The following is an 11,966-nucleotide window of genomic DNA, read 5'->3' as shown; positions in this document are numbered from 1 at the left end:
AAACAAATACATTATAAAACATTATATACAAACTTCCACACAAAAAAAGCTTTAACATTTTAAAGATATTATTTTATTATATGCACAGTTATTGATAATACTTTAAAAAAAATAGAAAAACAATAACAAAAACCTATTTGCATTAAATACAAATGACTGGGTCCTGGGAGAGAAAGATGAAATGAATACTTGCTTACTCTACTGTTGTTTTTGAAATTTAACTCTATTGTTGTTTTTGACCTTCCATTTTCTTCTTTTCTCTTCAGTGTCTCTCAATTCTCAAGTCCCAATGCTTTACTGCCAATAATCTGTTTATTGTAGTTCCCCTGAATACTGACAAATACATACAACACCCTTTAGTCCCCATTATGTACAATGCCCCCCTGTAGGTGCCATGTATTGATTATGGGATAATAGTGGTAAAATAATGTATCATCTTTCTCTCTCTCTTCCCTCCAGTCCTTTCGTCCTCCATCTCAGGCACCGTAAACACTCTCATTGCTGTATGTCATGTACAGGAACAGGTCTTCATCATGGTGTTCCTAAAAACAGAGACAGAGATGATCAATTTAGATCAAACTATTTATTAGTATTATTTTTTTTAAATGTAAAAACTGCATATAAACTGTTGAAAAGATTGTGGTCTGTAAGATTTTTTTTTTTTTAAAGAAATACTTTTATTCAACAAAGACACAAACCTTTGAATGGTATTGTGTATATTAACTATTATATTAACTATATAAAGTTTTTCAGTTTTCCATTTTTTATTTTTAAACATCAATTTATATATGTATTAATAACATTACTTAAAGAATGTAGCATTTTATAAACAAAATTTGTTTTTGAACACTCTATGCTAAAAAAAAGTTCAGTATCTCAGTACTCAGCAGTAATGAAGAGGAAGGATGCCTGAGTTACCTCATACACCGTAGAGAGGGGGGAACTGGATGGAGGGAGGGAATTTTTAACGAAAAAGAAGAGGGCTTCTTCTGGTCTCATAGACACCCGCTGTCTGATCAGGAAGCAGAGCTGACCGACTGGAGAAGATGAGGAGGGTGTGGAGAGAAACTCAGTCAGATCAAAACTTAATGGTTTCTAAACAGTTTCATTTCTTTCTTAAAGAAGAAAGGAATGGGGAAGTTTAAGGTCAGACAGTCTCAAAAAAAAAAAAAAAAATTTGAAAAGGCCTTAATATTACGCAATGCTTATGGACAATCATGAGATGAGTTGATTTCCTCTGTACATTTACAGATGTTATTCTTTATCAGTAATATCCTGTTGGGGAGCATTACTGTGTGAAATAAGAGTTGTCACCTGTGAGGTCTGAAGGAACGAGGTATTTCTTTTTGTCAAGCTCAGGAGCTCGTGACCTTGCAGCTCTCTCCACAATTATCTACGGAGACAAGCAAACAAATAAATACCCAATATAATATTTGCTGAAAATGCTGAAGATTTAAATTCTGTCATTATTTTCTCGCTCTCATATCATTCCAAACCTGTTTGACTTTCTTTCTTCTGTGACACACACAAAAAGATATTTTGATAAATGCCTCAAACATTTTTTTTTTTGTCCATACAGTAGAACTGAATGGTCACCAAAGCTGTTTGGTTACCAACATCCTTCAAAATATCTTATTTTATGTTTTGCAGAAGAATGATTTGGATTGACATGAGGGTGAGTAAATAATCACTGAATTTTCATTTTTGGGTGAAAAAAACGAAACAAACCGGGATTTTATCTGGATGTTTGGTGCGGACTCTCTCCCCTTCTGCTCTCCTGACCTCCAGTGGAACACTTCGCTGATACTGGCTAGACATCTGAGGGCCAAACACACACATCAACATTAAAATATAACAAACAAAAACATCTCAGGCTTCCTCATCTGATACATCAAATCATCCTCCTTAGTTATTATCATTCAAACACAAGCAGAAAAAACACTTACAATGAGATATGCAAATGATCGTTAATAAAACATATTTATTCTCTAAATCAGTCAGTCAGTATATTTTAGAGATAACAAATTATTTTTCCATCAAACTCTTTGGGCCGTCTCCCATCCCACCATGGGCTCTTCCTCTACTTTGCACTCAGTCCAGATGTTGTTGACATATACTTCTGCCAAATGTTAAAATTCATTCCACGTCTACATTTTCTACAGGCCTGTCAATATACAATAGCTAAAATAATCAATTGCATAATAAATATGAACGATTTTTAATAATAATTATAAAGATAGAATTGTCACATAAAATTAAACCGATCACAATTTCTGCATTAGTTCATCCTGCACAACTTTACAGATTTTTAATGCCATTTTATCAAAGGTTGTGGAAAATGCTTTAACATGTTTTATTAAAGTGGAACTAGACCAGCTGCACTGTTTTGTTTATGTTCACCCAACCATTCACTAAAGTCATGCCCTGCAGAGGAACATTACATAATTCAGACATGAACAGGCTTCCCATTAGACCACAAATGAAATGTGTCATATGACATTTTTTGCATTTACTCCCACTTACTTTGACATCGAAACAGCTGAGTGTGCACAAGCATGCCAGAAAATCTATATACTGCAGCAGATCACGTGGGCCAAAAATGACTCTGGCCTGTAGGGTTTTTTTTCTTTTTCTTCTGTGCTCTAAATAGGTTTTACTGAGCAGAAGACCACTGCGGTTGCACTATATTCCTCACAAACATGCATTAGTGTATGAGCATTTCCTTCCCTTTTTTTTATTATTTTTTTTTGCCATTTTCCACGCAAGTACTGGTGCAAATACAATGGTATATGAATATGGCAAATATTCAGTAGCGTAATATTATGTAATATCACCACTACACCACAGTAAATTATTTTTTAACTGTTATCTGTATCTGAAACAGTCGCGAAGCCAACGTTCTTGCGATTATTCGTGATGTTGTAAAGAGAAGTTGTAACAAGGAGTGCTGCAATGCGAAAACATGTCCTCCACAGCACTGTCCGCTCCGGGAACACTCACTGCACAATTTCCACAAACCCAGCTTTTAATAATTAACAATAATAATCTGCTGTCGTCATAAAGTACATGATAAATGAAGATAGCTGCGCCCATAACAACTGCTGATAGCGTAAGTCTCACATGTTATGAGCTGCTATTCCGCAAAATCAGGGAACAGAAGTGAAATCGTGCGGGTAACCGCGGGGTTGGGGTTTGAACCTTTGATTCAAAACCACAAATTCACGTTCGTTTGCAGCATGAAACCAACCTTACTCTCAGTCGCGAACTGGGTTTACTGGTCGTTTTGGTAAACACCAAACATACCTTGGATGGGGTGCTGATGGATTTAGTGAAATACAACGCTCGTCTTCCCCACTTGGACTAATATCAGATGGCCGAATCAGCGCAGTAAGGATGTCGATCCGCAAAATTAAATTACTTTATATATTTAAAGTTGCCTTCTATGTTGAAGATGTCGACTGGTCCACACTTCTCCCACAAACAACAACAACAAATAATGTACCGCCTTATTCTGGGGCCTGACCAATAAAAATCTCAAAAATAGATTGACATGACGTCTAGCCATTTAGGAGAGAGAGGAGGCGGCATTTAAATGTTTTTACAGTGCTTCTATTGGCCAGAGTGTGCTGTCACTCAAGTGTCCTCTAGGCCAGTGGAACCAATCAAGATAAAGGAAAATTAGGCCAATGAAAGGAGCGCTACAGTGTCTCTGTGTTACGTGCCTGACGTGTCCTTATCTTGGCGAAACCAGCATGTGCTTCTGGAAGCAACCCAGGACAGACACAGTACGTTTCTCTGAAGTTTTGTGGACTTAGTGCCTTTCCTTATGAACGTCCTACGTGTCCTGTCGGCAAACAAATAAACAAACAAATCTAAGAAAAAGTTAAACCCAGCAACAATAAAGTGACAAAAGTGGGCTACAATACAGTAATACAATTATATTGAATCAGAATCAGAAAGAGCTTTATTGCCAAGTGTTTACACACACAAGGAATGGTCTTGGTGCCAGGAGCTTCCAGCACAGAAAGTACAAACATAGTGCAGACATAAGGTAATAAAAACAACAACAATAATAAAGAGAATAGACAATAAATAATAAGTAACAATATAGTAATAAAATACAGAGAAAAAGAAAATGTCAATAGACAAACAGTATACAGTTGTAGACAACACTATACTGCTAAGTGACTTTATTATACAGTGACACAGCAGTGAAAACAGACTGACTCAGAAAGAGATGCACACATGACATCCAGGCTGATGCATGAAGGAGCAATGAATCATTCCTACCCACTGATTCTCAAATTAGTATCAAAGGGAAAGTTTTAAAATGATGCTTATGAAAATCAAAGTTTTGAGGGGAAATTTTACGATTATAATTATGAATGTGATTGTGTATTTGATATCGTTTTATTTATTGGCACTGTATTATTGTGTGAACGATGAAACTTGTTTTTGTAATGACCTTTTTTAATCTGTATTTATTGTATTGTATATTGTACTTAGAATACATTCGGGGCTAAATATAAAAATAAATATATTTAGATTTTTAGATTTTTTTTTTCAGATTGATCAGAATTAAATGTCAATTTAATCTGGATTGTTTTTATGATGTCTAGAAAGGCCCGTTTTTCCTTCTCTTGTGGCATGCTTCAGCATACAGTATCAAATGTGGTTCAGGCCATAGATATGTATATATATATATAAATATATATATATATATATATATATATATATATATATATATATATATATATATGGTTCAGGCTGTTGGCATGCAGAACATTTTTGCTGTGTCCGAAAGCTCTAAAATGCTGCCTTCGGAAGCAGCATTCCAAGGCAGGAAGGCATCAAGGCACATCCGAATCCAAATTCTGCTTTACTTCCTGTCTCCGGAGGTAGGGCGAGACGATTGGCTCCCAAGGCGGTTGGCAACAACTGGACTGTGAAAGGATAGGGGTATGCAGAGGGAAGTGACAGTTCAGGAAATGAATTAGGAGAGATGGCGGGAGTTATGAAAAATGGGATAATAAACAGAAAAAGAAACAACAGAGTAAATCGGATGGAAGTGACTCTGACAGGGGATAAACTGTAGAAGAAACGAAGAGAGAGGAATATAAAGTGTTTGCAGTACTTTAGATTCGTTTGAAGGTATGAATCCATTACAGTTGACAAAAACGCTAAATAAGGAAATTGGTGAAATAAAGAGTACTAAATTTCTAAGAAATGGATCATTGTTGATTATTCAGAATGAACAAGATAAATGGAAAGAGAGTGGAATGTTCTATGACTAATGGAAAGAAATTCGTAAAAGGTGTTGTCACAGGACTCCCGGTAAACATATAGGTAGAAGATGTGAAAGAAAATATAACAAATGCAAATGTAAGTGAAGTCAAACGTTAAAAACAAAAAGGAACAGAAGTGTAAGTGATAGCACCTCGGTTGTGATCACTTTTGATGAGGATGCTCTCCCTGGAAAGATATACACATCTCAATAAATTAGAATGTTGTGGAAAAGTTCATTTATTTCAGTAATTCAACTCAAATTGTGAAACTTGTGTATTAAAAAAAATTCAATGCACACAGACTGAAGTAGTTTAAGTCTTTGGTTCTTTTAATTGTGATAATTTTGGCTCACATTTAACAAAAACCCACAAATTCACTATCTCAACAAATTAGAATATTTCATGAGACCAATAAAAAACATTTTTAGTGAATTGTCGGACTTCTGGAAAGTATGTTAATTTACTGTACATGTAAAAAAAAAAAAAAAATAATAATAATAATAAAAAAAAAAAAACTGTTGCTATATAGCCCAAGCTTTAAAAACAACGTAATCTTCATATTTATTAATTCCAAGTATTATGGAATATGTTTAATGGCTTTTATAAATTAGGTATAATTTTAGTTGGACTTATCCTAATATCATTGTAGAACTGTGATCTTATTTGTTCCAAAGGGTACTTAAGTACAGGAGACATTAAAACCACAATTAGATTTTATTATAAAGGGATATAATGTAGTTAGAAAAGACAGAGAACCTTGCCGAGGAGGAGGAGTAGCAACATTTATGAAATATAAGGTAGTACAAATAAATTCAAATTATGTAGTAAGATATGGACTGAAAGATGCTCCATAGATATTATGAATTATTATAATCCATGTGAAAAATTTAATCAAAGCATTTTAGAAGATGTAGTAGGACCACAACAAATCAGCATAGTATGGTGTGGGGATTTTAATTCATATAATGCATTGTGGGGGAGTAATAATACTGATGGAAATGGCCTACTTATTGAAGAATTTATTGATAATAAATATTTAGTATGTATTAATAATGGAGAAGGAACAAGGTATGATAACATTCATAATACAGAAGCAGTAGTTGACCTGACATTTATATCTAGCAGGGATCAGCACATGGAGTTGTTACATTCAGTGACTTTCAGTTTCCTTATTTGGTCTTTCCTGTTCTTGTTTTGTTAATTGATTAATCCCCACCTGTCTCCATTTCCCTGATTACCTGTGTGCTTATATACCCTGTCTGTTTAATTCTTCCTCATCCGTGATTAATGTTGGAGTAATGTAGTAATGTAGTAATGTAGTAATGTAGTAATGTAGTTTATGTTGGATGTGCCCTTGTTCCTCCGCTATCGTTAAAAGAAACCCTTTGTAATTCGTCTTCCTCGTGCGCCTTCATTTCACAACAGCTTAACTGTAACAGAATCACGTACCCAAACAGTTTAGTGGCTTTATTTTTTTATTTTTTTCCCCCTCTCGGAATGGCATTCCCAGCAGTCCAACTCCTGTGCGTGGAGCAACTGGACCGTTCACTGGCGGACCATACTAGGGACTTTCTTGATCTGGTGTGCCTTACCCACTTCCCCGACTGCTCGCTCTAATTTCTACTACACCGGCCTGAGCGAGCGGTGTAAAGCACGCCTCCCAGCGAACGGTTCCAGAGAGGATTTCGCCGCTTTTGTGGAGTGGGTGCTGGAGAAAAATGGATCCCAATTTACCATCTGCACCGCCGAAGAGGATATCTCCAGCCCCACTCCTGAACCAGAGACCAGCCAGCCACCATCCCGCTGCACGGAGCTAGAGCCCGTCGCAGAGCCCGTCGCAGAGCCCAAGCCTATCACCGACAGGGAGCAGGAACTCGAGAGCGCAACTGACCAGGTGTGTGAGCTGGCAACACCGTGCGTCGTGGGACGATTGGTGGAGATCGAGGGCGTGGAGGACAGCATTGCCCACACTCCTGCGACTGAGGGTGAGCGGCATTTGGTTTCTGGGAAATATAGAGAGGAATTAATGGACCTGATAGACTGGTTTGGGGAGGCTATTCCCGATCCTCCTGTTTCTCCGCTGGTTCCGCCCATTCTCCGCTGGTTCCGGTTCCCTCCCAACCCTCCCTCTCCCACCTCCTCCTAGACCTTTCAGGTCCTCTGCTCCTCTTCCGCTGGTTCCGCCCAGCCCTGATCCTCCTGTTTCTCCGCTGGTTCCGTCCAGCCCTGATCCTCCTGTTTCTCCACTGGTTCCGTCCAGTCCTGATCCTCCTGTTTCTCCGCTGGTTCCGTCCAGCCCTGACCCTCCTGTGTTCCCTCCCATCCTCCCTCTCTCATCTCCTCCTAGACCAGCCAGTTCCTCAACCTCATCTCCGCTGGGGCCAGTCAGTCCCGCAGCTCACCCTCAGTCCGCGCCATCTGGGCGCGATGGTTTGCAGCAGGACTTCCAGTCCCCAGCTCCGCCTTGGCGTGTGGATTCCCTGTCTCCGCCTCCAGCCTCTGAGCCCTGGACTCCTCCTCAGTCCTTCGACCCAGCGGCTCCGCCTTGGCTCTTAGCTCCCTCGTCTCCGCCGTGCCCTGGCATCCCACCTGCTCCACCGGGCTCCCTCGTCCCTCCGGCTCCACCTTGGTCAGTTGTCGACCATCCGCCGCCTCTGGACTCCATTCCTCTGGCTTCGCCTAGTCACTCCATCCCTCCGGCTCTGTCAGGCTCCTCCTTCCCTCTGGTTCCGCCTCCATCCTCAGTCACTCCGACTCTGCAGTGGTCTGCCAGGGCCCCGTCTCCGCCTTGGTCACCTGAGCCTTCTGCTCCGCCTTGGCCCTCCGGATCCTCGGCTTCACCCTGGCTCTGCGGCTGCTCTGCTCCATCTTGGGCTCCTCACCCACCGGCGCTGTCTCTGTCTGTCGGCCCCCTGGTGACATCGGCTCCTCCACCATGGCTCCTCCCACCGTCGACTCCACCGTGGATCTCCATCCTGGCTGGTCTCTAGAGCACCATCTGGCTCCTCCTGCTCTGGGCTCCTCCCTCCATCCACTCCGCCCGGGTTCCTAGCTCCTTGCTCCCTCTTCACCTGCCCCTTGCCTGCCCCACGCCCACCTCCAGAACCCCAACCCTCCCTCCGCTGGTATTCCTCACCGTTCCGGGAGGGGGCGAACTGTTACATTCAGTGACTTTCCTTATTTGGTCTTCCTTAGTTTCCTTTCCTGTTCTTGTTTTGTTAATTGATTAATCCCCACCTGTCTCCATTTCCCTGATTACCTGTGTGCTTATATACCCTGTCTGTTTAGTTCTTCCTCGTCCATGATTAATGTTGGAGTAATTTTGTAATGTAGTTTATGTTGGATGTGCCCTTGTTCCTCCGCTAACATTAAAAGAAACCCTTTGTAATTCGTCTTCCTCGTGCGCCTTCATTTCACAACAGCTTAACCCTAACAGGAGTGTGTCCAAAGATACTACTGTAGGGAGTGACCATTACCCGATAGTGACTAAAGCTGGCACAAAAACTTGTTTTGAAAAGGAAAGGGGAAATCCTAGATGGAAACTGGAGAATGCAAATTGAGAAGCTTTTAAAGAAATTTGTGGAAAAAGATTTGTGGCTCTACGAAAGGAGAATCAGAGAGACATAAATGTTTTTAACAATAAACTAGTTAATGAAATTGTTCAGTCAGCTGAGGAAACAATCCCTAAAAGAACAGGAGTTAAAATTGTTCTAAAAGTGTATCGTGGAATATTGAGTGCAAAGAAGCTCTAAAAGCAAGAAATAAAGCATTTAGACAACTCAAAAAAAACATAATTCTCAGGAGGCTATGATCCAATATAAAAGGGCCCAAGCAATAGTAAGAAAAACAATTAAAATACAAAAACGTACATTTTGGAGACAATATTGCAGTAGTATTGGAAGAGAAGTACAACTATCAGATGTATGGGGCATGATCAGAAGAATGTGGGTGGGGGGGGGAGATGGGTCAGAAGAAATTATGAATTGCCAGTGATGAGCAATGGAAATAAGATGGCTGTGGCAACCTAGAAAAGGCTGAACTTTTAGTTCAAACATTTCTGAAAGTTCATAGCTCTGATGATCTTTCAGTAGAGGCCAGACTGAGTAGGAATAAAACCTTAATGGAATACCCTAATATTTTAAAGGAAAATGAGATGTCAGAAAATCCATTAGACTTACCATTAAACATATTTGATTTAAAAAGAGCAATAATTAATGCACAAAAGACTACCCCAGGGAAAGATGGGGTATGTTATAAAATGTTGGCACACATGACAGATAACTCGTTAGAAATAATATTAAATCTATTTAACCAAATTTAGGATACTGGACAACTTCCTTCAGTATGGAAACAAGAAGTAATAGTACCCGTTCTTAAACCAGGGAAAGACCCATCAGATCCTTCTAGCTACAGACCAATTGCCTTGACTTCACATTTATCCAAAATCATGGAACGAATGATCACAGAAAAAATAACATATTTCATGGAAAGAAAACTCTTTTATTTCCATATCAGAGTTGGTTTCGTAGGGGTCGGAATACAATGGATTCTGTATTGTGCCTAGAGTCAGACATAAGGAAAGCACAGACCAACAAAGAAGTAGTAATAGCAGTCTTCTTTGATGTAGAAAAGGCATATGATATGCTCTGGAAAGAAGGATTACTGATAAAATTAAAATCATTAGGAATTAACGGTAGAACATATAATTGGGTTTTGGATTTATTTAACAGGAAAATACAAGTGAGGGTAGGTTATGAATATTTCAGAGTATACACTGCAGAAAATGGTACTCCACAAGGTAGCATGTGTAGTCCATTATTATTCAACATAATGAATAATGATATTTTCTCTCAGGTTGAACAAAACGTGGGAAAATCTTTGTAAGCAGATGATGGGGCTTTGTGGATTAGAGGCCGCAATATATCATATGTCAATAAGAAAATGCAAGCTGCAATTGGTGGACCAAATAAATGGGGATTTAAAAAATCTCACCCCTTTCTTTGAATCTATACGGGCAAAAACTGGAGCAAGTTAAAGCTGTTAGGTTTCTTGGGGTTTGGTTTGATGAAAAATGAACATGGAAAGTTCATCTGAATAAAATTAAGGAAAAATGTAAAAAGGTCATCAACATACTTCGGTGTTTATCAGGACAGGAATAGGGAACAAGTAGAGCATCTCTGCAAACATATATTGGGCACTCATGAGATCTGTTCTTGACTAAGGATGTATAGCTTACATGTCAGCAGCAGAATTAAACCTCAAGGAATTAGATGTATTGCAAGCTCAGGCCCTGAGAATCTGTAGTGGGGCATTCAAATCATCTCCGGTATCATCAGTGCAGATGGAAATGGGAGAAATGCCATTAATAAAATTAATGATGGCATACTGGGTCAAAAGCAAATTTAAAAAATGCTGGGAACATAATGAAACAAATTTTTGGGTGGATAGGTGATGCTAAAGCAAGAAATATAGGATTACATAAATGACAGTACAGTAATATAGTATCAGTTTCCTCTATTCATCATTGGTTATTCCTCCAGAAGTATTCTGAGAAACATTTCCCACAGTCAATGGTTTTATTTACAGATGGATCCAAGGATCCTGATACTGGATATGCAGGTGCAGCAGTATATATTCCAATGTGTGAATTGTATATTAAGAAAAGAGTAACCAACCAACCATTTGTCAGTATATGCTACAGAGCTATTGGCAATATTATTGGCCCAGATAGAAGAGAAGGAAATAAATAACACTGTCATTGCATCTGATAGTTTTTCAGCACTAGAGAGTATAAAATCTGGCAGGTCATCAGTTAGGATGGATATTATTAACGAAATATTCTGCAAGATGTATGAAATTAATGTTAAGGGTGTCTACACAATTCATTTGGGTTCGTGCTCATGTTGGTGTGGAGGGAAATGAGAAGGTGGATATTCTGGCTAAACAAACTCTAAGAATAAAGATCTACATATTCCATTTAGTAAAGCAGAAGCTAAATAATACACAAAAAAACATACAAAATCATATTGAAGATAAAATCGCATTACCATGGAACAGGTAGACATTTGTATAATATACAAAAAAACAGTTGATGTTGGTGTGATGTTGATATCGCCTTATTCAGTCAATGAAGAAAGTAAAACACCATGACTTTTCTTTGTCAGGTTTATTGGGGAAATCAGCTAACAAGATATATGATGATATTATTAAGTGTATAAAAGATTGTGAATTAAGTAAGAGAATATAGAATAAAAAAAAGTTATTAAAATTTTTTTTTATTATTATTTTCTAATTTTTGTTTTTTTATTTGTTTTGTTTTATATGCCCCCTTTCCCCTCTCTCCCCATCATATCAAATATATTGCATAAATCTTGATCCACACTCCAGTCCAGTCAGTGGCGGTAATGCACCTATAAGCTGGTTTGCCAACCGCCAATAAAACACCAAAGAAGAAGGAGAACTCCTCTCCAGGCAAAGTCGATTTTAAAGAAAAAGTTAATGAATAAATGGCAAATGAGATGGGATATTAGCAGCACAGGGAGATGGTGTTATAATATTACGCAGACAGTAGGAAGGATAAATTGTCAGGGAAGAAACAGGAAAGAAGAGGTGTGGCTTTCTAGATTAAGACTGGGACATACAAGGTTGAAATCAACACTAGCACTTATGGGTTTACATGAA

At 38.7% G+C, this 11,966-nt stretch overlaps 1 protein-coding gene across 1 annotated transcript; it reads right to left on the bottom strand.

Moving 5' to 3' along the window:
* Positions 1-50: 50 nt before the first annotated feature.
* LOC109083134 (gamma-aminobutyric acid receptor-associated protein-like 1) lies at positions 51-3,500 on the bottom strand. Its single transcript, XM_019097954.2, has 5 exons — positions 3,304-3,500; positions 1,729-1,818; positions 1,315-1,393; positions 919-1,037; positions 51-542 (listed from the first exon to the last, which is right to left on the bottom strand). Exons 2-5 carry the CDS (start codon positions 1,816-1,818, stop codon positions 477-479), a joined length of 354 nt encoding a protein of 117 aa, XP_018953499.1. The 5' UTR covers positions 3,304-3,500; the 3' UTR covers positions 51-476.
* Between the last annotated feature and the right edge of the window lie 8,466 nt (positions 3,501-11,966).

The sequence above is a fragment of the Cyprinus carpio genome, chromosome A16 (genome assembly GCF_018340385.1).
Source record: "Cyprinus carpio isolate SPL01 chromosome A16, ASM1834038v1, whole genome shotgun sequence".
Classification (NCBI taxonomy): Eukaryota; Metazoa; Chordata; class Actinopteri; order Cypriniformes; family Cyprinidae; genus Cyprinus; species Cyprinus carpio.
The sequence above is the reverse complement of the archived record's forward strand: the minus strand, read 5'-3'. Positions and strand labels throughout refer to the sequence as shown.